Source organism: Pogona vitticeps, chromosome 2 (assembly GCF_051106095.1).
Source record: "Pogona vitticeps strain Pit_001003342236 chromosome 2, PviZW2.1, whole genome shotgun sequence".
NCBI lineage: Eukaryota > Metazoa > Chordata > Lepidosauria > Squamata > Agamidae > Pogona > Pogona vitticeps.
In genome coordinates this window covers 157805241-157832556 of record NC_135784.1, presented here as the reverse complement: position 1 = coordinate 157832556, position 27316 = coordinate 157805241, and the positions used below count along the sequence as shown (strand labels likewise).

The window sequence follows — 27316 nt, the reverse complement described above, 5'->3', positions numbered from 1 at the left end:
AATTCAGGACCAAAAAAAGTTATTGTGCCACAAACTTGCATAAATGAAGACGAAAAAGCCGCCACTTTTTGCATTTGATCAGAGGGGCTGTATGCGACACGAAAACTTAACGGTATGTCACAATAAACGTTCAAGGGCCCACAACAACCATTAGATCCCGGCCGTGAAAGCCTTCGCGAATACATTGCCCACAGTAATGTTTTCAAACAAAAGAACGAGATCGTTCTTCGCACTGAATCTGTTAAAGCCACGAAACCGGGCTGAAGCCTAGAATCCTGATCTCTACAATCACTCGAGATGAGCCCCCGCAAGTGTAAAAACAAACAAACCCCGCTGCCGTTAAAGACGGCTCGTCATTTTTAAAAGGGGGGAAGAAGAAGAAGAAGAAGCCGCCCTTTTCCTGCCTTCACGCCTTGGCTACCCGGATGTAGCTCGCTTCCGGGTGTGAGGTTGATGCCAGTAGTTGGTCGGGGGGCCTGCCATTCTGGTCGTCGGCCGGGCGTCGTTCGACGGCCGGGGCATGGAGCTCGAGGCGGAGGCGTTGTTGCAAGAGGCGCGCGAGAGCGTCGAGGCGGCGCGTACCTACCGCCGGGAGCTGCAACACCGCCTGAAGGGGCTCCACCTGGCCCGCCAGCAGGTAACCTAACCGATAGGGGCGTGGCGGCTGCTTGCGCCTGGCCGGGGGAGTCGGGGAACCCTCCGATCCGAGAGATCCGTAGCGCTGAGAGGATGCTGGGTATGGCTCGGCGAGCGAGGCAGTAGCGCTCAAGTCTTGCAAAAAGCGGTTTGCAAGCCGTGCGAAGCCTGATCTGATACAATAGCCCGGCTCCTGCTGACCCCTGCAACTGCAGAAATATCGGTGGCCAAATTACCCAACTCACTAGTCACGTTTGGGTGGAGTATTTAATAGAGCTCCTGTTTTCTGACCCTTTTAATTGCTGCTAAGTTAGCAAATACTCCACTGGAAAAGAAGTTTTCACCGGCAGAGAATGTGTGGCATTAGCAGAATAGACTTTGCGTAACCTGGTGATTTGCTTTAACAGATTGGAATAGCAAGTGAAGTTATAAAACTCATTATAAAATGTAAGTGTGTGTGGGATAATTACGCAGTATTTGTGGGTGAGGGACATTGAACTAAATAGGTATGAGTTAAAAACACACCCTTAAAGAAATGTGCCTTTGCCTCGTGTGGAAACAATTTGCAGTGAAATTGACAATGCCTAGCCTATTGGCTGAGAAGAGAAGACTCCTTGGAAAAGCCCCTGATGTTGGGAAAGTGTGAAGGCAGGAGGAGAAGAGGATGGGATGGTTGGACAGTGTCATCAGAACTACCAACATGAATTTGACCCAACTCTGGGAGGCAGTGGAAGACAGGAGGGCCTGGCGTGCTCTGGTCCATGGGGTCACGAAGAGTCGGACACGACTAAATGACGACGAGCCTATTGGCATTTGTCTGGATAGTTTCAGATCATTCAGTATTTTGAAACTAGTTGTTTTGCTCATTTTGACTGTTGGGCAATATCCAAGCATGTCCCTTACTTATTGAAGCTAGGTCTTTGTGTGGAGATACAGATAGCTGGAGATGCAGATTTTCTCCTGTACTACCATTTTATGGATGGCTTTGAATTTGTTTAGAATTAAACCATTCTGTTCCCAAAGCTCAAAACTGGTTACATTTAGCTGTATGTTTTGTAGCATATTAAATCAATAATTTTAAAAAATGGTTATATTTCTTTTAAAAAATTGCTAAATATCTCTGAAATTAAATTGTTCAAAATATAAATGATATAATTATCTCAACTGCAGGCAAACTCTTGTTGAAATGGGATTAAATAAGTGGTTAGATAAATGAGGGGCTGGAACATCCTGAAAAAGCATAAAAATTAAACAGTAATTTATCCCACTGAATGTACTTGTGTTAAAGAGATGCTTAATGAAGGCATCAGTGAGATCACATGGTCAAGTTGCTAATGTTCCTTTCTCTAAATTGACAAAAGCATTGGTAGATTTGGCCGACATCAGCTTCCAAAGTATGAATACAAAGGAAAAATGTGCATGAATTAAGAAATATTAAAGCTAATGACATAGAGAGAAAAGTGGAAAAATAAAGCCAGTGTTAGGCAGAATTACAGAAGAATATAAAAACAAAATTAGGGAAGCCAAAGAAAAAATGTGGTCCAAATATGGCAAGTTGATAGAGCTGTTGGTGTTTGTGTATTCATATAACTGGCAACCAATGCTGGCAGCAAAAAGTTGAAGATCCAATAATGCTCTTCTGATTGCATTTAAATTTGTACTCCAAGAACAGTTTTAGAGAAGCGCTTGCATGCCGATTCAAGCGATGGCATTATTGACAATGGAGAAGTTATCAGCAACATATGATATGCTTTACATGAACATTTTACAGCGTAGTCTCTGTATTCTAACTCTTATGTCTGAAGAAGTGGGCAATGTTTCACAAAAGCTTACATTAAAATAACGCAGTTAGTCTTTAAGATGCCACAACATCTTGTTTTGCTTTTGTTTCATGCTTCTTGTTGACATGTTAACAATTCAGTACTTCTTCCGTAGGTGGCAATTTAGGTGGTCTGCCAAGGTTCTCAGTAAAATGAATGAAGTAATGAATATAGTTCATAGTAAACAGTGAAGAGCAAGGAAACCAAGAAATGCAATAATCCAAAAGGAAAGTGTAAACTGGCTTCGAATTTGTTTGAATTAACAGTCAAAGCACAGCCATGCAACAAAAATCAGAATAGATATGACCTTCCAATAAGGCAAAGACTAATACACAAGAAAACATTGGCTTTGAGAATGTACATTGTATGTTGCTGTGGATTCTCAGTTCTACAGTATATCTTGGACCTGGACACAAAGGACCTAGAAAAAAGCAGGAGCATCTGAAATGTGGATTTATTTTAGGATGCTAAGAATTTCATGAGTCAAGAGTGTGACCAATAAGGAGATGCTAAAGCAGATGGATAATGATCAAGGAATCATAAAACAAATGAAATGCAGAAGATTATTTTGGTCCTGTAATGGGAACTAAAAAATACAGATTGGGTGCAGAGAACCAATTGGGTAGGGTAAAAAAATTTGGAAAAGAAATGCTAGTAGAAAAAGCATTTATTGGCTAGCTAAAGAACCTTGAAGACTGCTTTGGATACTATATAGCATCATTGTTTAGATGTACTGCATCTGAAATCAGAATAACTACAGTCGTGCCCTACTGGGCGATTGCCCCATTTAACGACGAATCCACATTACGTTGACGTTTCTGCGATCGCAAAATGATGTTTAGATTAGTTTTTTTCACTTAACGTCGATCGGTTCCCTGTTTCGGGAACTGATTTTTCGCTTTACGACGATCAGCAAACAGCTGATTGTCAGGTTTCAAAATGGCCGCCAGCTTTCAAAATGGCTCGCCGCTGTTTTCTAGGACAGATTCCTCGCTATACAGGCACCAAAAATGGCCACCGTATGGAGGATCTTTGCTGGACGAGCAGGTATTCAGCCCATTGGAACGCATTGAAGGGTTTTCAGTGCGTTTCAATGGGTTTTTAAATTTCGCGTGACAATGTTTTCTCTCTACAGCAATTTCACTGGAACAAATTAACATTGTCAAGCGAGGCACCACTGTACTTGGTTATTACGAAATGCTGCATAGTGCATTCCTCTCTTGTCAATCCCCTCTGTCTTAAGTCTGGAATCAGCCAATAGACTGCAGTAGCAGATTCATTCAAGAAAAAGTTCCTCTTCTCCACAGAATGTATTATTAACCTAGGAGGTTTGTTGTCGGAGATGTGATGGTTATTGCCTTGGATTACTTTGAAAGGAAACTAGACAACTCCATTGAGTATAAATAAGTGAGCTTACTGATATTTGGGGAGGTAATATCCTGCTGAATATCAGTTGCCGATGAGTGACAGGCCATGTCCTGCTAGTGGACTTCTGGAAGCATCTGATTCACATCATCTGTAAAAAAGAAAAACAACAAGATACGAACTAAATAAGTGAAATTCAGCCTCTGTTACTCCAAATTCTTTTTTTTTTTTAGACTTAAACTCCCAGATGTTTGGGGCTACAGTCCCTTACTGTTGGCTCTGCTGGCTGTGGGATTTTATGCGAGTTGAAGTAAAAAAAATCTGAGCTGGAAACCACCATTGTTGGTAAATCTCTGTTAAGGTGGAGCAGGATAGGCCTGATGTGCAGTCCAGTCCATAGTATATTTACTCTTAAACTACCCATTAACTTCAATGGGATTTTCAGTCTCGGACAACATTTAGAGGAATCTCCATTGGGTTAATACATGTGGTGGTGAGGACTGCTGCTCCATGGGGGTGGGAAACGTTATTCACCTGTGCTATGTTGTTGGAGTCAGGTGTAGTGCTTAGTTATTTGGTTGCATATTTAGTTATCCCATTGTTACATGCACTTTTAAAAACACTGTTGTGAATAAATACATCATATATTTTAATGAGTTGTTTATGAAGGTGGGCAAATGCAAATTATTTCTGTCATGATTACTTAAGGGACGGTGTTCTGATTGTGTTCTATGCTCTCTCTTTTTGGCGAAGTGTGAGATTTATAAATAAGTGAAATTTCTTTGTACTACAACATTTTCGCCTCTCTTGGAAGCACTTCCGAAAGACATTATATTTGGAATACAGTAGAGTCGCTGATCAGTGTGCATCACTGTAATTTTTTTAGTTGTCACACCCTGTCTCTTACATTGTCGTTTTATATGTGTTTGCCAACCATTCTTCTAAGAAGTCTATTGTGTTCTGTCATTGGGTAGTTTTTGCTCTGGCCAGTATCTTTCGGTACCAAAAAAAGAGAGGCTTGTGCCATTTTTTTGCAAGCCACGAGGCTGAGAAGACGAATTAAAACATTTTGACTGTCAGTACGTTGGGAGTGACATTGGAATTCTGAATGGGATCAAGAAATACTAGGCACATAAATTTAACCCTATTGCTAACCCTCATTACCTTGGGATCCCTATAGATTTGGGGAGGGGTGAAGCACAAACCCCCAACTCAGTGGATGTTTTTCTGTCCAATGGAATGAAGGTATATACAGTAAGCATGTTATTATTTCATTAAACATGAAGTGATCCATAGACCCTTTGCTTCAAAGTACTACTCAAGAACAACTAATTTTGCTGACATCTCAGTGGGTAGCAGAGGATGCTCAGTCCCTGGCATAACTTGGAGAGCCACTGCTAGGCAGTGTAAAGAGTACCGAAGTTAGATGGAGCAGTGGTCTGACTCTGTGTCCAGGTGGCTCCTTATGTTAGTCTTCTAGTGTTCACATTCTGGAAATACATGAATGTCTTGTGTGAGTACTGTATATCTCTCTGAGTCTGACAAGTCAGTCCCCAGAAGTCACTGATCCACAGCCTCTTGTGTCCACTCGTTGGCTAAGTTTCAGTTTGTTCGTAATCGCTTGTGACTAACTTCGAGGGGGGATTTCCCACTTGGTGTGCCATTTGCAACCTGAATCTCTGGCGAATTGCTGGGAGTGCTTTTGCACTGCTTCGGACTTGTAGTCAAACTCATGATACATGGCATCTTATTCTTACTGAGAATTTTATATTCCCTTTGGATGAATCAGCCTGCTCGGGGCTGTGGGCCTTGCCGCTTAGCAGTCATGTTTGTTTTTGAAGGAGTACTTCATTTTTCTGACTGAGATTTTGTGCCAGCATGGAAAGGTTCTCATATTGACAAAGTCTCTCTGAAAATGGTTGCTTCTCCACCAACCTCTCTGTGCTGCCCCTCTCTTCATGCAAACGCCCTTTCTAGTGCCAACCTGCCCCATCTTCTAAGGCTCCCTGCTAATGCCCTGTTCCCATTGCTTTACCTCTGAAAGGGAGACTGACCACTGCAGAAAGTGCTTTTCCAGCTGTTGAACTCCAGTTATTGTACCAATTCAACATGGAGGTTCTTCAGGCGCTACACATTTATTCTTCTGAAACCCAGTATAAAACGCTTTATATTCCCCAGGCGTTTTTAACAACAGTTGTTTCTGCTGCCTTTGTTAATCTTCTATTTTCTTATTTAAATTTGTATATGATTTTAATTAAATTGAATCACTTGAATTCATATTAATGAAGAACAGATTAGAAATATTTAATTGGAAAAAAGAACTTAATGATCTTACACTAAGGAACCCTGTGACACAGTGGTTCAGCTGCAGTCCTGCAGCCGAGCCTCTACTCATGACCTGAGTTTGATCCCAACAGGCTGACTCAGCTTTCCATCCTTCTGAGGTCAGTACCTTTGGGAGGGCAGGGGCAAGGTGTAGCCTGCATGATTAAATTGTAAACTGCCCAGAGAATACTTCTAAGCCCTATGGGGCAGCATGTAAGCGGCACACTTTCTTTTGCTATGCTGGGGCACGAGTGGCATTGCACTTTTTTGGACTGTCATGTTGGTGCAGCTTTTCTTGCACTGATGCTCTGCTTATCTAATTTCACAAGCTATATTAGTGTAATCAAGAGGATTGTATCTTCTCTTGGGCCTTTGTGCAATTTACCTTTCACAGCTACTTGGGCTTGTAAGAGGCCTTTTATTTTTTATTTTTTTTAAAAAAAGCTCTTTCTGTCTTCTTTCCTGCCACCTCTGTTTCATATATGTAGTCATATACTTCCTTCCCCCCCTCCCCTAAAGTCCTGAAATAATAAGTCAAATCTTAACTGCACGAGGGACTGCAAAGCCCTATGAATGCCGCTTAAAGAGGAAGTCAGCTTTACATCATGACAGTAGAACATCCTGTGTTGTTTGTCAGTACTTCTGAAGATCAAATAGTTACTTACATCTGGGTAACATTTTTGCAGCTTTTCTTTAGTGAGATTTTTTAAACATTTCCCATCTGGCTCACTGATGATTGATTTCCCTCCTAATCAGTAATCTTCAAACATAATTTAATATGCAAACAATGTTCCTTCAGTAACCATGTTCTTTTGGTGTGGGGGAGTCATTTGAGTCTTCTGTGAGTCTCAGCCTCCTGTTGCATTGTGAGGAGGAAATAGAAATCACATCAAAGAGTGAGCCGTCCCCTCAAACATCCGAGATAGAGCAAGAGATAAAACCTGAAAGGGAGTTAGGAGCAAGACGCAAAGAAAAGCAAGTGACAGATGCGCACGCCGGGGAAGAGAGAAAGATCCGCGTGACTGAGATAGGAGAGATGCGAGGCAAGGAAAGGCGCAAGGAGGAGGGACGGAAGAAACGGTCAGGAGCAGCGGTTGCAAGGGAGAGAACAGAGTGGGAAAGTGACAGGGAGAAAGTGAACATGTTTTTGACAACTGAAGAAGGGAACGTATCCAAAGAGACAGAGAAAATAACAGTTGTGAAAGAGAAAGTGCTTGAAATACTGGACGAGGAAGTACAAGTCTTTTCAACCCCGCAGAAGCGACCAACAGAAGGTGAAATTGATGAGGAAACTAGAGATCCAGCTAAGGGGAAATTTAGACCTATAATCCTTGGTCTTAGTCCTGAAGAATGGACGGTTCTAGTTTATCACAGAGCTCACGGTCCGGAGAAAATGGTACACCAACTAGATCCTGCAGTAGAGAAAGAGCTGTCGAAGGAGGGAGATTGGGCCCGCCACCCCTGTTGCGGGACCCTATGCGTGGTCTGCAACAGCTTTATGAGAATGCCAACAGAGAAGGAGAAATCTGCAAAAACCTACTATTAAGAGAGTTACCCAATGAAAAATCGTTAGCTTGGTTCTGGGAAGATTCTCCTCCCCAATTGATGTTACAAAACCCAGTTGAAGTTGATAAAAAAGTTAATACTAGTTGTGTTAATAAAAATACTTTATTTCATAATTTAGATGCATCATTTGTACTTTCTGATATGCAACAGCATAAAAGTAACACCGAACCCCCTCACATGCATGGACACCATTTTCAATTTCTCTTGGTAGGGAATAAGTAACAAGTGAGCTTGGTTGGCTCGCTTTCCTATAAATCAGGTGCAAACCCATTTTGTTTATTATTTTCTCTATGCCAACAAGGACAGGGATGTACAAATGCCCGAATGGCATGCAGGGGTAAGACATCTCCTGTTGAAAAATTGTGTTGACACCTTGACAGCGACAGTTGTTGCAACTTCGGTGTTGAGATTCAAACGTTCTGCTTGGAATAAATGCAGTAAATTGTGTAACGATTACTGATGTTTCTTAAATTGCATTCTTGCCCTTTCTTGGTCTGGGCTAAGTGGGAGACAGGTACAGACGGAATTACAGTGAAAGCAATGGAACCTCGTGGAGCAGATCACAAAGCAATTGGTTCAAGGACTGTGGTGCAAATTCTAGTGGATGTGGTAGTTTTCTCCTATGTTGAGGGACATTATATATCCTATTTATTTCCACCAGAATGTCTTTTGTTTCCCTTCAGATCAAAGATAGCGCTGCGCTGACAAGAGAGGTACTTGAACAACATTTTAATGATTTAAAAGGGACCTTAAGGAAGCTGCTGGATGAGCGGCTACTGTCCTTGCTGCAGGAGGTTGATGCTATAGAACAGGAAAGCATTAAGCCATTGGATGAATGTCAGAAGCTGATAGAGCATGGAGTTGGCACGGCTGATGAACTCCTCCAGGAAGGTAAGAGGCAGTTTCGAAGGCATGACTTTTTGGTTGTAGGAAGCTCATGTAAACTAGCTTATCTGCTGGTAATGAGCATAAAGGGATAGCACTGGATGGCCACACAGCCAAAGGCACTCTTTATGTGTTTGGTGGTTGGGTTAGCCAGCTGTGCACATGTGTTAATGTCTACTGTACATGCAAGGCTCCTCCATCTATGGAAGAATTCTATTTGGTTAGCCCAGGATTCCCAGTTGCACAGAGGTGTCTCCTGTGTGTCTTCATACAAATGGGCTGTGACTCTTCATGGTAACCATGAAGCCCTTATAGTACACATGATGTAAGGAAAGGCTTCTGATGCTAGATGCATGGGAGTATATCCACAGCTCCAGCCAGCCTGAGAATTCACACACAAGAGGCCTCATCATCCCCAAATGATGATTGAAGCATATGTGTAAATTGTTTTGTCTATATAACATAGAGCTGTATGGTGCACAAAGATACCAAGTGTTGTCATAAACAGAGCCAAGCCAGTCGTGGAACAGCTAAACCAGGGTGACCAGTTTTGTCAGCAGTTGTCAAGGGGGGCTTGGGTCTGGCTGCCACTATCCCCATCTCCTCCTGTGTCATTTCCATAATGTTTAGTTGAACAAGTCTTCAAACGATCCCAATGAGCCTTTATTTCCTTGTCCCCTCTCTATAAATGGCAGCCAGTGGTGTGACAGGGAAATGCTGAACATTCCAAGTTTGTATTGTGTGTCATACTTAACAGTGTTACTGCAAAGATGCAAATAAGCTACAGTCATATGCCTTTCATATTGTTGTAGCTTTGTCCTCAGTCTTCCTGTCTAGTATTATTGCCATGCACGGACTGGAGGCATGAAGAACTGAAGCACGAGCCTCCAACTTGCTTTGCATTTCCAGGAAGTTGGAGCCGCTCCTTTTTTGTGTGTTTTGGAATACACAGGATGGGCCTCTGTAGGTTATCTTTTTCTCGTTCCAAATATAATCAAATAAGCTTCAGAAGGTTTGTGCCATTTTTGTTGTTGTTGCAAAATTGTTTTTTTATGTGCCATCCTTTCCATTCAGTTTTCTCTGCAAAATGTGATACCATTACAATGCATCTCCTCCAGAATATAATATTCCTGCAGAGTGCAATATTTTTAGATTAGACAATAACAAGAGATGCATTGCTCACTTAGTTCCTACACTAAAGTAGGGAGTGAGGGAACCATATATGTTGCCTTGAACTCACTGGAGGAACAGTGGGATATGAAAGTAACAAACAAAAAAATAATAGTTCAGGGTTAAACTAGATCATGCTTTTAGAAAAGGGCCTCAAGTGGTAAAAACATTTGTCGTGCCATATTATTTCCCTTACTATATACCTTAGGTTTACCATGCTTTGTTCTGTGATTAGTCCTTGGAAGACAGCTATGGGCTGAAATATCAAGGTACACATGTCTGAAGAAATCCCATTTTTTTGAAGTAAAAATATCTTAAATCAGAAGAAATGTGCCTTCTTCTCAATATCTCATTTAGCTACAACAGTAGAATTATGTGCTTTGCTTGCAAAAAGCCCCATATATAAATCCTTGACAACTCTTTAGTCAGGGCTCCAAACGTCACTTACACTGACACCCATGCCATTTATTTTTAAATGAACAAGTTTCCTTGTTCTCTCTGCTGCCTGTAGGGAGGACTTTTGCCATGTTTGGCTCCTCTTGATCTGTTCTAAATCATTTGCAGTTTTTTTGTGGGGAGAAGTCCTCTCTCTCCAGAGCAGAGGAGTTTGGACAAAACATTGAGAAATTGCTCCCTGGAGGAGATAAACAGACTAGTAGACAGATTTTAGAGTGGCCAACTTTGACCAAGATCCAATTGTGTAGTTTGGGACCAACGATAATCAGAATAGGGACCTCCCTCCCCACAATCCCCTGCTATAGCCATAGGTGGTACCAAAAAAACTGTCCTAAAGGGTTTGCCAACCCTCTTCAGCAGGATTTTAGGATGTAAAACAGGCTGTAAGAAGTGTGGATCATGGAAAATGTGGCATACTGTGGCAGTATATCTTTCATTCATTCATTTATTCACTCACTCACTCACTGCTCCTATAGTGGAAACACTACTCTGGGCAGTTTACAAATTAAAACACAGAACCCTACACAATCCCATATTGCAATTCAATTAATATGGCGGTTCATCAAACTAGATCTAAAATACTGTACAAAAAGAAAAAAGAAAGCACAATAAAATTAAGTAAATTTTTACAGTGGCTGGGGGATAAATTATTGAGGGCAACTTTATATAATTCTCTTTTCACTAGTTTTCTGAGTATTAGGAGGGAAGGAGCCGGCTCCCATTTGCAGTAGCTGCTGGTGACTTCTTGGTCACGACTGAGATGAACTTAGTATGTGGGCTAATTCATATTAACTGATGTCGTACTGGCTCCACCCAACAATATACCGGCAACTGTCTACTGTGTATAATGGATGCTGCTTGTGTTTACGCACTGCTGTCAAGGTGGGATTCCTTTAGCTATGATCTAGGGGTCGGGAGCAACGTGTCCTTCCAGATGTTGTTGAACTGTACCTCGCATCAACATTGCAAGTGGTGAGAAATTATGGGAGTTACCATCCAACAGTGTTGGGAGAACCACATGTCCTCATTGCTCCTGAAATGAGCAGGAAATGTTATTCTTTTCAAAAGGATTCTTATATACTGCTTGGTTCTAGGTGAGAGTGCTATTCGTGACGCAAAAGAGCAGAACAGCGACAAACTATGCAACTTTACCAAAAAGGCTTTGCATATTCAGCTGGATAGGTAAGAGTCATGGATTTGTGAGGTGGAAGTTTGACACCGCAGAGAAACTGTGATTTGTTTTAGGATTGGTTTAGAGCCCCTCTTAGGATCCAGTAATCTGAATGAGAAGAGCTCATATCTATTTCAAAGGTAAGTTTCGGTTTTTGTGGTTTGTTTATACATGAACTGGCATGTTTGCGGTGGTACTTAACCTTCCAGTGGTCCCACTTCAGTAATCTGATTACCTTTTTGATATAAAGTAAACAGCCTTGATTTCTGAAAAGACCACTAAGACACAATTAATCTAATAAGGTTGAACTTTGGTTAAGAGGTTTTTCTGGCATCTGAAGCTTGACGTACTTTTGATCACACTGTTCAAGTACTAGGACTGTGGGGGTGAGGAATAAGCAAATAGGTGTACAGTGGTGCCCCACATGACAACGATAATCCATTCCGTTAAAATCGCTGTAAAGCAAAAATGTTGTCATGCGAAAGTAAAAAACCCATTGTAATGCATTGAACACCAGTTAATGCGTTCCAATTGGGGAAATACCTGCTCGTTTTGCAAAGATCCTCCATAGGGGAAGCCATTTTCGATCGCTGTCTTCCAGAAATAGGTCTGGAAAACAGCGGGGAGCCATTTTAAGAACCGGCGATCAGCCCGTGAAGCTGTGTTTGTTCTTTGCTGCATAGGTGAAGATTGTCCTTGGACACCACCAGGACTTTTGCTTGTGCTGGGGAGAGGCTATCAACTACTCAACACAGACTCTGTAGATGTTGTATCATTGGCACAGCTGGCCATGAACAGGAGTCTTCAGGCTTGTGAAGCTTGCTAATAATGTATTTTCATGGAGTGTAGACTCAATAGTCCTTTTCTCCTTCTCTGTAGACTTAAGAGTTAGCCAGAGTGCTTTTCAGATTTTCTCCCTCCCCAAGCTCTCCTGTGTGCAACCTAATGACAGATCCTGCAGGACTTGAACATTCGTGTAGTCATTATGTTTTGGTGGTTCAAGAAAGATACTATGAGACTTGGTTTTCTTGGATTTTGTACCTGGGCCATACAACTTGGTTTAGATGAAAAGAGAGCTTCATATAACTAGTATTAATAGATTTTTTTTTCCTCTGTAGTTTACCTGAAGTGCCATCACTGGTTGATGTGCCTTGCTTATCTGCCCAGTTGGATGACTCTTTGCTTACAATAGTGAGAAGTCAGATCTTTGATCATGGAACAGTAGCATCTCGGCCCCCGGTACAGATAGAAGAACTGATTGAGAAGCCTGGAGCTATCCTAGTGCGGTGGTGTAAGGTAGGTGAAGGATTGCTTCTGGGGTCAAACAGTCCTACACACGTCCTTCTTTTTTTGAGTTCAGATTAACAGAGTAGTCAAGGGCAGAGAAATCTGTGGCACTTCCAATTTCTTTTGCTGTGCTGGACTTGTTCTGGCAGAGAAGATGCGGGAGGATAGATGTGGTTTTTGGAGTATTTTGGTAATCTGTGGTTATGTTTAAAAATCTCTTCCCTTCTCCTGAGAAGTGTAGGCGGAAAAGAAGCTATGCCAGTTCCACTGCTGGCATGGAGGTTGCGCCATCCCTGTGATACCCTTTTTTGTCTTTTCCTCTCTTGACTTTCTGATGGAGTGGCCATTGCCACACAGTTTTGGCTTCTGAAGATGAACTTCCTGCAGTCTTTGTTCTCTGCATCTCGAAAAGGAGTTCCACTACATTTCCTGACTTCTGTGATGCCCTTCCAGGGGCTATAGCAGGGTTGCCTGTATCACTTTTGCTTGCCACTGTTTATAATTTGGATTCTGGTGCAACACAGCTTTGCAGCCATTTCTACATCAAGGGCTGATTTTGGCTGTCACACCTTTATGTTGGTTACATACTGTCTGTTGAAATATTTGCTTTGCCTTCACCTGTTCTTAAGACTTTCTGCACATTTCTTGTAGCACTCAGCAAACCCAGAATATGGTGCAACACCCAAAAATTCAGAAATGAAAAACAGTAAAGTACCACTACCACCTATCTGTCTTCTTTGCCCAAATAATTTTCCATTAGAAAATACAAAATAGTTGGCAAACATAGCTATATCAAATTCCAAACTCTCCTCTTAATGTCTGATAGGTTTACTAGTTATTAATCCAATTACTATACGACTGATAAATACCTATTTTGAGATGGTTCTGTTATTGTTTGTTATTAATTGTTTGGTCCATCTGCCATGCTGTGAAATGCTTCACATTAAATGGTCTCATTCTCTAGCCCCTTGTCTGAAATCCAGTAGTAAGTTGTAGCTAGAGTAGGCCCATTGAATCAGTGGGATTTGGTGAGTCAGCTCCTCCATGTGTTCTACTGATTCAATGGGCCTGCTCTGGATTTCAGTCTTTCTGTTCTTTTTTCCACAATGCTAAGAATAAAACTAACTGTGTTTGAATTTTGAATAGGATATCCTAAGGTTTCTCAGTGTTCAGAATTTTTTTCTGATTTCATACTCCTGGAAAATCAAATAGATCAAGAACAATGCTAAATATATACATATATGTAGTCGCTATTCTTGATAACCTTTGTCATGCCTTCCTTGACAACCTTTTTGTTTCTCTGTGGGTTTTTTTTTTGTTTTGTTTTTTGCTACATGTTCCTGCTGCCTTCTCAGATTGCACATGATTTTTCCTGATGAAAATGCTACACAGCCTCTCCAACCCAACTCTCCCCTTTTTATTTCTTCAAAAGCAGAAATGGTGGGATCAGAATATGGATGCTTCATTGCTTATAGCCAATCAGGTTGTACGCAAGAGCATAGATTAAACCATTCTTTGAAATAGTATTTGGCATCTCATTTAAGTACATACATACAAGCATAAAAACATAAACTAATAAAATATTAGTAATAAAATAAGCATTCTCAAAAAAGTACCAAGTAGTGAATTCAACTTGAAGAGCTTGTGAAGTAGGCAATAAGCTCCGTCCTTCCATGGCTTGTTTGATGAATTTAGCGGTCTTATAGCAATGTATATAGTACTCTGTGCCAGGTAGCAGAAATAAAACAGTACATAATGGGGAATTGTTCTTGATTTCAGCTGTTGGTTTGAGGTTTTGGTCTCTCAGATCTGCATACAGAAAACATTATATTAGAAAATCTACCATGTCCTCTATTTTAGAGCATTCTGCTGGGCAATGTCTGCCTGTACCATGTTGGTCTGTATAATGTCCCTGAATTTCTTTCAGCTGTAAGGAGTTCAATCTGCATTTGGTTATCTCAGCTTGAGTGTGCTAATAAGGGACAAATAGTGGGGGCAGCTTTCTAAAAGGCAAGGAAAAGTCTTTGTATAACTAAGTACTCTGTGCAAAATGTACACATTTTTTATTGTTGATCGTTTTTATATTGAAAGCTAATGGGCTGGACATGTTTTGGGGTCCAGAATTAGGATTTCAAAACACAATCCAATGTTGGGACACTTGTTCTGTTGTTGCTGTAGCACAGGACTTTGTGTTATGTTGTGTTGTAGTTCTTTGGGAAACATTTCTCCTGCTAACATACTGTTATTAATCCGATTGTCCATGGCTTACCTGAATCTACAAGGTAGATGTCTCTACGCCTTTGCAGTACCATGCTGACAAATTGCTTTCAAATATTTAATTGAAATAGTCTAGGAAAAGAAAATGGAAGGTAGTATGTTAATCTTAATACTTGACTCTTTTTAGGTTGATGAGGACTTCCTCCCGCAAGACTACAGGCTTCAGTATCGCAAGAGCACTGCCAGTCACTTTGAAGATGTGTATGTGGGCTCAGACACTGAATTCATCGTGTTGCACATTGATCCCAATGTCGATTACCAGTTCAGGGTTTGTGCGCGAGGAGACGGCCGTCAGGAATGGAGTCCGTGGAGTGTTTCTCAAATTGGTCGTTCCACGTTAGTGCCTCATGGTATTTGTGTTTATTCTTCTTAGTTGCTGTTGTTTCTATTTTACTCATCTACAGAGCTGATTAGTATTAGATCAGATTAACATTTCACACCACCCCTTACCATAACGGTCTCTCCCATACACTGATTCTTATTTCTTTCCTTTGCCCTTATTTGTGATCAAAGTATACTTTTCAGCATGTCTTCCTCATGTGACCCATGATAAAATATTTATTTTTAATCAGATCTTGTGGTATCCACAGAGATTAGATAGAACTGCTGGATAGCTCCGTGGTTTAGGTTTCTGTTAGCAGAGTCAGAGATTGGAAGTTGGATTCTCCACTGTCCCTCCTTGATAAAAGCCGGACTTGGTGATCCATAGGTTCGCTTCCAGCTTTACAGCTCAGTGATGATGATTATATTAATTTGGGTTGGTTCCAAGTAAGGCTGTAACCTTGAGCATTCCTATGAAGTTGTCACTTTCACTGATCCCAGCATGAGTTACAAACACCTAGTCTGGAAGTGTGTATGGGGCAGAGTGTAAGTGCATATGTGCAGTTACTGAACTGCATGCCTTTTGGGTTTTGTTGTTGTCTTAAGAATACAGTATTGTAGTCTTCTCATCTTAGAGCACATACAGACTAAGCCCCCTCCAACACATACCTACAGAAAGAACTAGATTATGTATTTCCCTGGGACTAAGCCAACAACTTGAAAATACTGCATAGCATTTTATGGCTTGTGTGCAGGATAGATAAAAATCAATGATTCTTAAAAATCAAATTGATTTAAATCATTATTTAAATTTTAAAAATCTATTTAATTTGCCAACTAGAGAGCTGATTTTTATTTATTTATTTAAATCAAATCCATTCTGCCTGTGTGGATGATAGACATCTATATGTTCATCATTGTTTATGCTTGCTTTCATAGAATGGACTCCTGGCTTGGAGGGCTACAGCCTGAGCAGCCGAAGAAATATAGCACTTAGAAATGATTCACAAGTGGGTGGAGTGCTGTACTCCAAGGCTCCAACCTACTATTGTGGTCAAACCTTGACATTCCGGTACGTATTTCTGCTTAGGTCACATGATGTGTCTTGTTCTTTCAAGTAGATTTTCTGGCCTCTTGAAATTGTACTGTCTATTCTTCATGTGTGTGAACTTTAACTGCTGTCTTATTCCCCTGCTGCTAAAATTGGGGGAAAAAGAAGAAGGTGTCATTGTACTTTCCTCAAGGACTGACAGTATCATCTTCCGAGGCCCGTCTCCTAGTGGAGTGGCCACAACTAAGCCTGCTTCTCTGTTGCTGCCTTTCCATCCCCTGGTGTTTAGCTCTAATTGGGCATGTAGCCGCCTTGGGTTTTTTTGAGGAGAAAGGAAGGAGAGGGAGGGAGGACTCACAAAAAGAAAACACAAACTTTGTCTTGTCTTGCCCTCTTCTTTCTGGGCAGTGGTATAAATTGGGTCTAGAGGGAAAAGCCAAGCAGATGGGCTGTAGTGAGAAGGCTGACAAAGAGGTGGGCCAACTGGTATAGATGTATCGTCTGAGATTGTCCAAGACCACCACCCTCTTCCCCAGATTTGAACTTGATATTTTTTGCAGTCAGGAGCTATAAGCTTCAGCTCTTCAAAAACAACTCAACACACCTCAGCTCCATCATCTTTTGATTAAAATAAATGATGCATGAAATAAATACAGTGGTGCCTTGCTTGATGAGGATAATCCGTTCCAGTAAAATCGCTGTAGAACGAAATCGTCATCAAGCCAAAGTAAAAAAAAACACAATTGAAATGCATTGAAAACCGGTTCAATGCGTTCCAATGGGCGAAATACCTCAGCGTCCAGCAAAGATCCTCCATAGGGCGGCCATTTTATGGTGCCTGTATAGTGAGGAATCTGTCCTAAAACACAGTGGGGAGCCATTTTGAAACAACAGGTGGCCATTTTGAAACCCGACGATCAGCTGTTTTGATGGTTGTAAAGCAAAAAATTATTTCCCAAAGTAGGGAACCGATCATCGTCAAGCAATTTTTTCCTATTAAAACATCATTTTTCGATCGCTATAGCGATCGCAAAATACTCACCATTAAGCGATTTCCTCATCTAACAAGGTAATCGTCAAGCAGGGCACCACTGTATAGTGGTAAGGGATTCCGGGAACCATGGAACTAGTCCTCTGAGCCCAGTGGTCTTGTACCTGTCTTATTTGCCTGGTCAGAGCGCCCATTGACAACTGCTTGGGAAATGAAGGGCAGTTTTAAGAGCAGTATGTGACAATTTCAAGGAATTGAGTTAGAAACTTGACTGTGACTGATGCAGGCTCCCTACACAAGCCAAACTGGTTCTTTAGAGTCCACCGGCCCTATTTACTTTTCTGACTTAAGAGCATCATGATACTAAGCTCAGGTTCCTCTCTTTAAAAAAAACAAAAAAGAAAAAAAGAAAATTAAGCTCTTCCTTGTCAGGTGATGGAGAGAAAGGGGCATAAGGTGGGGAGAAGCATGCAGGCTCATGGGGGGGTCGTAAAATGGAAAGTTAGGGAGATATGCTTTGGTAAAATGGTAAGTTGAGGAATTTAATAGGAACACTAGATTCTTTACCCTGTATCACCATGTCATTGCTGGGGATGCAAGTTATATTGCCCATTCTGTTCTCGAGAGCCTCTGAAAAGGTTTTTCTCCCTTTTTTCATCATTAGCTTCCAAAACTAGGTTTAATGATTTCAGGGTGTCTTTCTTCGAAGATCTTTTCAAAGCCCATGGATCTTAAACTGTCCCAAGCTGGTCCCTTAACTAGTCGTGTCTTTTCTTGGTAGGGAACCTCGTGACTTCTGCAGGAGCTTTTATAGAGATTCCAGTTGCTGCTGCTTTCCCTTCCGAGTACAGATCTATTTCTGTTCTGCTTGTGCCAGCTCCCACTTCATTATAGCTCTGGCTAAACTTGGGATGGTTGCCTTCAGCAGGAACGTCCTGCGAAGAGGAGGCAGCTTGGGTTGTGTTTGCTTTCAGAATTAAGCTTTCTAATTCACAGCAATGCAATTAGGCAGAGCTCTGTCCCTCTGGGTGATGTGGTTGTGGCCAAGGGAGAGCCTTTGGGGAAATGCTGTGCTGCCATTTGTAATTAGTACAGTAAGAGGCTTCTCCTCTGATTACCCAGACACCTAGCTTTATCGGTCCTTGCTTAACAGACATAATAGAGCAGTTGCTCTAACAAGCTGCATGTGGCTCATGCAAGTCCTCGGCGGAGGCCATGCTCTGTATCCTGCTGGTTTCTGTGGTTAAATGGAAAGACAGGTGGGCCTGGCCCAATTTAGTTATTGGCCCAGGCTCTGATGTTTGAACCATGCTCTTGGGTTTCCACAAAGTCAGTGGCAGGTTATAGGTGGGTTATATTGTTGTAAGCCGCCCAGAGACTTTTGGGTAGAGTGGGCGGCATATTAAATAAATAAATAAATAAATAAATAAATAAATAAATAAATAAATAAATAAATAAATAAATAAATAAATAAATAAATAAATAAATAAATAAATAAATAAATAAATAAATAAATAAATAAATAAATAAGGCCTCATGCATTTTTGGGAACTTCTTCGGTGCCCACTCCCCCCAAAAAACCTGTGAGTGAGAGAGAAACTGAACCTTCTCAGGACTGCTGAACTGCTGGGCACAGGGACCACAATACTGCCCAGTTCGGCATTGCTCATGAAATGGGAGATTGCCTAGGAAATCCAATAGAATTGACTTATATTTCAGAATTGAAGGAGGTCAACCAAAGGAGCTACGTGAGTTTCTTCAAGTTGTGAATGGTAGCAGGAATATGGAGAGGTTTTTCCTTCTTGAGCATAACACCAGCATTTGAGATATAGGACATATTTCGCATTTGAGTTTACTATCATTTACCAAGGAAGGAGCCCTGTTAGTTTGGCTTGGCATGTTGACAAAAGGAAGGAAAAAGCTCCTCCCTCCCCCATCAACATTGTAGCATTTTAAAGAAAATTGTTAGTCGTTAAAGTGCTAGAATATTTTCTTTCCTTTTTCTTTCCTTTTGCTCACGTACTGCCAGCATTCCAGAGCTGGGCCAACTCTGATGGGGACCTTCCCCTCTGTCCTGTTGTGCATGCTCAGAGGCATGGCTCTTGCTAATCCCAAATCAGCTCCAAGTCTGGGGTATGTAAAGAGAGCAGGGCATTTGTTGTGGGGCAGAAAGCGGATTATAGAACTACATAGAACACCACAATTCATGTAAGCAGTGTTTTCCATCTCCCACACAATCTCATTCATTCACAAGGATCGATTAGAAACCTGATGTATTGGAGGTGGACTGACATTGTGTGACAACAAGCGATGGCCAGTATCACCCGTCCAAGGGCTCCATCCTGCCCTTCCCCTTACATCCAGTCTGAAGGGCATAGTGGAGAGGGCTGGGACCTCTTAAAGAAGATCCTTTGTATTAGCTAGAAGACTCTTGTGTCTCAGGCCAATTAGGCTAGATGTTTCTAAGACAGTACAAGAAGAATCAACCCTCCAATTTAACCCTTCAGTTGCAAAACCAGCTTCCTTGAGAGTCCTCCATCTGCTTTCCAGCATATTTTATTCTTTGATTTCTTAGCTTTCCCATTTCAGTAACCTGAAACACAAAGCAGTCCTTTAGAGCAATGGCATTTAGCATATTATGGCACCCTTTTTGTAGAATAGTCTTTGAAATTTGATGTGGTCAAGAAATGTAGGCAAACGTTGAAAACTGCTATTGCCAGTCTTGCTCGTGTCCTCCAACCTATCATCTGTTTCCTAGAGATTGTATTTTAAATGTGTGTGTCGTGTGTACTGTATGTTTTATTGTTGCAATTTGAAATTTTGGACCTCCACCTTTTATAAATTCCCATAAATCTCTCTGACTCTGAGTTCATTTGGACATAATGAGAACGGGAAGATAATGAACCTGGCGCTTCCATTATCTCCTTTCTTTCCCTGTGTGTAGGCATTGAATCTTTTTGTATCCTGACTTGCAGCACATCATAACCTGGGGCTTCGTCAAAAAAAAGGTTTCGAGAGGTATTGGGCTAAACACTTTTGAGCACTTTTGTGCCTGTTGACCAAAAGGAATAAGTGGCATTTACTAAAGGTCAAAGGACTATATCTAGTTTTATGCAAAAGTGCTGTTTTGGGAGACACATAAAAGTGCAAACACACAAAGTCATGTATTTAAAAATTGTATCGGATGACCACATCCGATTAAGCGGGAGGCGGCTGAAGTTTGTAACTCTCAGGTTCACTGTCTGCAAGCATCTTCCTTTGTTTGCTCCCATATGTAAGAGATTTAGATGCTCCCTCCTCCCCTTTTATAATGCAAACCTTTTAGCTCTCTGTGACTTTTCCTGGAGGGTCCAGAAGAATTAACAGGGACACATGGTTCTAATTTTCAATAGCATTCAAGACACTATGAAATTTTTTTAACTCATTATTGCCTGGCCTGCCTTGAAGAAAAAGGAAAAAAAAGACACAAAGCAATTTAATTTCCTGCTCTAAAAATGTTGTGTTTATATTTCTGTATGACTTGGCTCATGTTCTATGCCCAGTTTGTTTTCAGTACAGACTGAAGGAAATTAAGTCATCTCCAAAATGAATTAGCCCACCCCCCTTTTTTTTTTGCTTGAAGTTGTAAGTATTTGGAGCACAGTGGGTTCTTGCTTTCTGTACATCTGATCTCTAGTTACTTTGTTTCATTGGTCAGCCTGGTATTGTTTTAGAAAAATAGAACAAAATTTGATGACTGTCCTTTCCCATTAATAACTTATTAAGCAAGGAGAACATGGCACTTCTTTCCTTACACAGTGCCTGCCAGATTTCATGATTAGTGCTTAATACATGTCAGGCATTATTTGGAGCCATAACATAAACATGCCAAATGAGAGGAAATGAAACCTGGAAGGCCATTCTTTCTCGTGCTGCTTGCACACTCTGTAGGTCAGATCATGAGATCCAAATGCCAGATTGCAGGAAGCTTTCACACAGTATGTTACTTCAGCCTGTTCCCATTAATCAATGTACTAGATGGTACTTTTATCATGACAAGGAACTAGTAACAAATACTTGCACCTGCCTGGTCTGTAAACCAGAGCTCAATTCTTGGCTTCCAGTGGGAGAGAACAAAAGAAGTTGAGGTTGGATAGATACATGGAACTGCCCTTTGGCTTGCAGCATGGGAGGGTGTTGCACTGAGGCTTCCTCCTTGAATAGGCCATGCCTAGATTTGAGCTGTGCTTTGTATGGTTGGGGAAATGCTCTAATTCAGTGGTTCCCAACCTTGGGTCACCAGGTGTTCTTGGGCTAAAACTCCCACCACTAGCTATGCTGGCCAGGATTTCTTGGAGTTGTAGTACAAAAATACCGGTGGGGACCAAAGGTTGGGAACCACTGCCCTAGTTGGTTATAATTAAATCTGGCCTTGATGTATATTACTAGTGTCATCCACTACTGGACTGTAGCTCCTGTCCCAAACCAGAACCCAGCTCCAGAACTGCAAAGGTTTCCAACCCCAACATTACTGCTGTGAATCTCATATCTCATTTGTTTCTTTATTTGTTTATTAAAATATTTTTACTGCACCTTTCTCCTTAAAAAAAAAGAACCAAGGTGGCTTACATCATTTAAAGAAAATATAAAAAACTAAATACAGCAAGTATAAGAATACTAGAAAGGGTCGAATGCAACACTACAACACAGTAAACAAAAACAATACCAAAGCCACATTCAAAGCAGCAAGGTACAACCAACCATTTGCAAACCCCACTCAGGCAGCCAGTCATTCAGAGAAAGCTTGTCTGAAGAGGAAGGTCTTCACCTGCTTGTGAAGGGACAGCAACCGTGGGGCCTGCCAGGCCTCCTGTGGGAGGGAATTCCAGAGTCTGAGAGCAGCAACAGAGAAGGCCCTTCTCCTGTATCTCCATCAACTTTGTTGGTATCCTCAGAGTGCCCTTAACTAAAACAGGACAATATCTGTGCCCACTTGTGAAAGCTGTCCAGAATGAAGTGGTCTAGTATGCATCCTGAATTATCATGGATTATAGGGATTTTTTTAAAAACAACAACATGTATTTCAATGGTGGGTGGGTAGAGACATATGTGGGGGTGGGGGTGCGCATTAACGCATACTTTCCCAACATGGGAGGAATGGCTAATCCCGTGCATGTGAAGATTTCTCTTCGCGCTGAGCAGGCTAAATTTGTAATTTATGTGTTTCCTCCTTCCATCCCAGCTCTGCAGTGTCCAGCCAGATGAAGAGTCCTGGAGGACTCAAAAACTAGCCTCTTTTTGAGATTTTATGGGGATTTCAAAGGCATTGTCCCACTTTGCTTTGAGATTTTGTATATGATTTGCTGTTGGATTGTGTTTCTGTGGCAATAGTCCAATTTACAGAGACAACCATTCAACTGACTTGATGGGCTGAAGAATGATGTTCTGCAACTGAGACCTAATACAGTAAATCAAAGTAAGCTTTGTCCAGTGATACAGTGGGCAATGTTGCAGCATTAATGTGGCTCTAAGGATAATCCAACATCCCTCCTGCTCTTCCTCTGTTTTCAATTGCTCTTCATCTGTTTGCTCATTAAAGAACTGCAGTCATTTAGACCGATCCTTATGTTTGTTGCCTTCTCAGGGTTGAAACAGTTGGCCAGACAGACAGAAAAGACAGTATAGGTGTATGTGTGGAGCAACAGCACGATTGTGATTCTTTACAGCGAGATAAAGCAGTGTGTGTTAGCACAAATGGTGAGTTGCTTAAGAGGTTCTATGCAAACCCTTTCCTATACTTCCACATTTTTAAGGTAGAAGTACAGTGGTGCCTCGCAAGACAAAAGTAATTCGTTCCACGAGTAGTGCTGTCTTGCGAAATTTTCATCTTGCGAAAAGCAGTTTCCCATAGGAATACATTACAATACATTCCTATGGGAACCTCGCAAGAGAAATGAATTATTTTCGTCTTGCGAGGCATCGGTCTTGCGGGAAAAAATCATCTTGCGAAGCCCGCCCATAGAAGAAGCCGTCTTGTGAGTCACCAACACGATTGCAAAAACCATTTGTCATACAGGTTTTTCGTCCCGCGAGGCATTCATCTTGCGAGGCACCACTGTATCTCATTTAATCCAGATTCCATTTCCGTGCATATTAATGATTCTGATCCTGTTTCCATAAATCTTGTAATTATTTTGAATTAGTGAATTGTGAAGAAGGTAGAGTGCTTGTTGTCAGATGAAGCAGTGTACATTTCTTGCAGATTTTTTTTTCTTGGCTTGCTTGCAAGGTTATTAAAGGGTCTACAGCTTAGGACATCTTGGATTTCTGTGCTAATTGCCCAAGAGTACATGTTCTCTGTGTGTACATATTAATTCTTCTTGCTGTACCTGTTTCAGGGGCTGTCTTTGTAAATGGAAAAGAAATGACCAACCAATTGCCCGCAGTGACTTCTGGATCAGCTGTGACCTTTGACATTGAAGCTGTGAATTTGGGCCCTTCCACCCACAATGAGGGCGGCAGCATCAAGCTCAGAGTGACAATTAGTTCCAACAACAGGGAAGTGGTCTTTGACTGGGTCCTTGATCAGTGGTGTCATTCACTTTACTTCGGATGTTCCTTCTCCTATCCAGGCTGGAAAGTCCTGGTTTTCTAATAACTTCTACCCTCTGAAGCAGTGATGGCTTTAAATGGCCAGTCTTCAAATGGCTGGACTCACTGATGCAATGATTTACTAGTACAGACTCTTGAAACTTTGTGTGCTTTTAGGACACTGGTATGGGTCTGTGCAGGTGTAAGCCCCTTAATGCAGCTTTGACATTACTTGAACTTGGTCCTGTCTACTGGATTCATGTAAAATGCTGGTTAAAACATTTAGAATACCCTGAAAAATTAAGCAGGCTCTTACGATGGCTATCATATTACTTATTGGGAGGATGTTTTTTAAGTGGGAGGAAAAGCCAGTGTTGACCCTATACTCTTGAACGGTTATGCTTATAGAACAGCAATATCTCTGCCTAATGCTATTCTTCTAGCTCAGGTTTGATGAACCAAAGTTATGTGCAATCCAGGTACTGAAACAGGAAACTGCAGCTTGGCATTCTACTTTCAGATGCTGTCTATTTGGCACTAATGCTTCCTGCCCTGTCAAGTACCTTTATAACTCAGCTAATGTTATTGTTTGCTGCAGCCCCATAAAGATCCCAGAGTGAAAGCATTACTTTTGAAATGTGATACCAATGTGCCTTCATTTCAGGCTTTTGTTAAACAGGGTTGTCTACGCTGCAGCATACATTTCAAACACAGTAGCTGAGTCAGTGGAATTATTGGCCTTGATGTAAACCAAACTCTTGTGTGAAATGTTGCCGATTTTCTTTCAGAGACCCATTCCGGCGAATCCCATAGATAGCAAGTGCCTTTAACAAAATGACGCTACGTCACATTTTCAGTCACATTTTCAGATTCTGCTTCAGAGGCAGCCAAGGCTGTTCTGAAACATAGGTGTTACACCCCTCTCTGCTTGTGCTTGGGTTGAAAGAGCAGTTTTGTATTAATTGAGCTATTAAGGACATTTTGGAATGTGAATACTCCTGTAGGAAAGGAAGCATCATGTGGAAAATGGTACATATAAATCCATCCATTGTGAGGTTTTTTTAAATATTTTGCTAACTTAAAAAAGGGACACTTTTGGGCAATTAGAAGTATTGAACAGCCATGGCTGTGGTGCTGGCACAGATGCTCAAGTTGTCCTTAGCCTCAGAGTGCAAGGAGATGATAATGCCCACTTTCTGCACTCACCAAGGTCTTCTTGTGTGCATTGAAATCTCAAGGCCAGTGGTAGCAGGTGCTTTAATTCAGGAAGTCATAGTCGAATGCCTTGGACATAACCCTATGGCTGAACACCTCTGAAGAAAAGCACAGCATGGAAAGGGTTAATGTTCTAAGGCAGCGGTTCCCATCCTTGGGTCCCCAGATGTTCTTGGACCAGAGCTCTCAGAAATCTTGTCCAGCACAACTAGTGGTGAAAGCTTCTGCGAGTTTTTGTCCCAGAACATCTGGGAACCCAAAGTAGGGAACACTGTTCTAAAGACCTCTTTTCTCCCCTTTGCCTCAAACCAGTGTTTCTTTGTGTTCTATTGTTTCCAGAGCCTCTGTATTTCACTTGCACCCCAACAATTATCTCCTTGCCTTATTATTCTTATGCTCTGACAGGGCAGGACATGTTGTGTTTCCTCTTACAAAATTCCATGAGCAAACTGATTGGCCCACTGAGTTATCCACATCTCATGATTAATCTGTGTGACTGTGAGGGAGAAAACAAAACTAGTGTATAAGATAGAAGATGACACAGAAGGATACAGCGATGAGGTCAAGTTCTGTATTTGCCATGGAGGGTTGAAAATGTTGCCTGTGAATTTCGACGTATCAGTGTACTTCTGAACAGTAATGTAGCCTTTCTGTTTGCCAAGAGGGAGAACAGAGGCAGATTCTCATTTTCTGTAGCTCCCTTGTGTGTTGAGTTCACAGCTTGGGGGGCTACCTGTAAACATAGAATTCATTCTCACAAGAGTAAAGCAGGGCCTTCACTTGAAAATAAACTTCTTGGCCTCATTTTCCCCCTCAGCCATGGGATACAAAGATGTAATTAAAACTCCGTTTTCACCCAAAGGCTCATGAAAAGGGCATTGCTAATTCTCATGCTCCCATTTAGCCTGAATGCTTTCCTGGTTGGGCTATAGAATTCCCCCCCCCCCTTTCCGCCAAAAGTCTTGGCTAGTTCTCCATAGCCTGAAAAAACTGATATGGGAAGAAAAGTCGTGCGAGCCAGGTGTGTTAGGTAACACACTCCGTTAGAGATATATAGAATATTCTCTTATAGTTGATACAGAGACCTAAAGGCTCAGAGTTAGAGAACTGGCCTGATAATTGAACAGGGACTAAAATATTCAAATATTTTTGTAAAGGATTTCTGATACCTCTCTTTTTGTTTTCATATGTAACGATTCCTGAAAGTGTTGGGTACTTTTCTAGACTTTACTCACATAGTGTTACTGAGATGACTATACTGTACGTATTTGGAGCCAACATTGGGACAGACGTATGCTTAGGAAATGTGTATTCATTTACCTCAAGATACTTTGTCTCATGACTTTTTAATAAAAGTTTTTCAAACTGTTTGTTACATTTTGTGTTGGACTTCCATTTTTATCCTCTCCTCCTATCCTGTCCTAACCTTGCATGTGGCATACGTTCCTCCCACTGGCCCAGATCTTCTCAAAGCTCAGGGAGGTAGGCTGTTCAGTGTGTGGCTTGTTGAAGATCACCCATGTTAGTGGGGAATTTCAATGAGGTGGGATAGTTATAATCCAAATGCAGTCAGCCTTTTGGTTGGAAATCATTAACTTTTTATATATATATGGTAAATCACTATTTGGTATAAGTCTATTTTTTTTAAAATTATTTATTTTACTTACCCTGTTTCCCCGAAAATAAGACAAGGTCTTATATTAATTTTTGCTCCAAAAAAACACAGGGCTTATTTTTCAGGGGACATTTTATTTTTTTCACGCATAACAATCTACATTTATTCCAATACAGTCATGTCATTTTCTTCTGGTTGCTGCACAATGGTGGAGGGCAGGGTTTCACTTAACTGGGGCTTATTTTGGGGGTAGGTCTTACATTCCGAGCATCCTGAAAAATCATACTAGGGCTCGTTTTCAGGTTAGGTCTTATTTTTGCGGAAACAGGATATATGTTGCCTTTCTCCCAGAATTGGGACCCAGAAGAAATAGAGACTGTGTTTCTGCTGCTGCTGCAAGGCACTGTTTGTTTTTATATTTCTTTATAGTAAAAGCCTCCCAAAAATTTCTATTATTCTACCTTGACAGAGAATAAGAACCATTATTCTGCAAATATGCATTTGGTCTGGTGGCACAGTTCAATTATTTCTCAGGGCTCCTACTTCTTCCTTGTTTCAACTCCTCTATAGGGTTATTCAAGGAAGAAAGGGCTGC

General features: G+C 41.3%; 1 protein-coding gene across 1 annotated transcript; it reads left to right on the top strand.

Annotated features, from left to right (window-relative positions):
• The first annotated feature begins 393 nt into the window (after window positions 1-393).
• On the top strand, window positions 394-26481 carry CRLF3 (cytokine receptor like factor 3). Its single transcript, XM_020783660.3, has 8 exons — window positions 394-637; window positions 8396-8603; window positions 11318-11405; window positions 12513-12690; window positions 15086-15308; window positions 16219-16351; window positions 22945-23057; window positions 23699-26481. The coding sequence occupies exons 1-8, from the start codon at window positions 521-523 to the stop codon at window positions 23953-23955; spliced, it is 1317 nt and encodes a 438-aa protein (XP_020639319.3). The 5' UTR covers window positions 394-520; the 3' UTR covers window positions 23956-26481.
• Window positions 26482-27316: the final 835 nt, after the last annotated feature.

Coding starts and splice junctions, on each gene's coding strand:
- CRLF3 (XM_020783660.3), top strand. CDS start 521: ATGGAGCTCGAGGCGGAGGCGTTGTTGCAAGAGGCGCGCGAGAGCGTC. Junction 8,604..11,317: donor TGATGAACTCCTCCAGGAAG/GTAAGAGGCAGT, acceptor GCTTGGTTCTAG/GTGAGAGTGCTATTCGTGAC. Junction 11,406..12,512: donor TTGCATATTCAGCTGGATAG/GTAAGAGTCATG, acceptor TTTCCTCTGTAG/TTTACCTGAAGTGCCATCAC.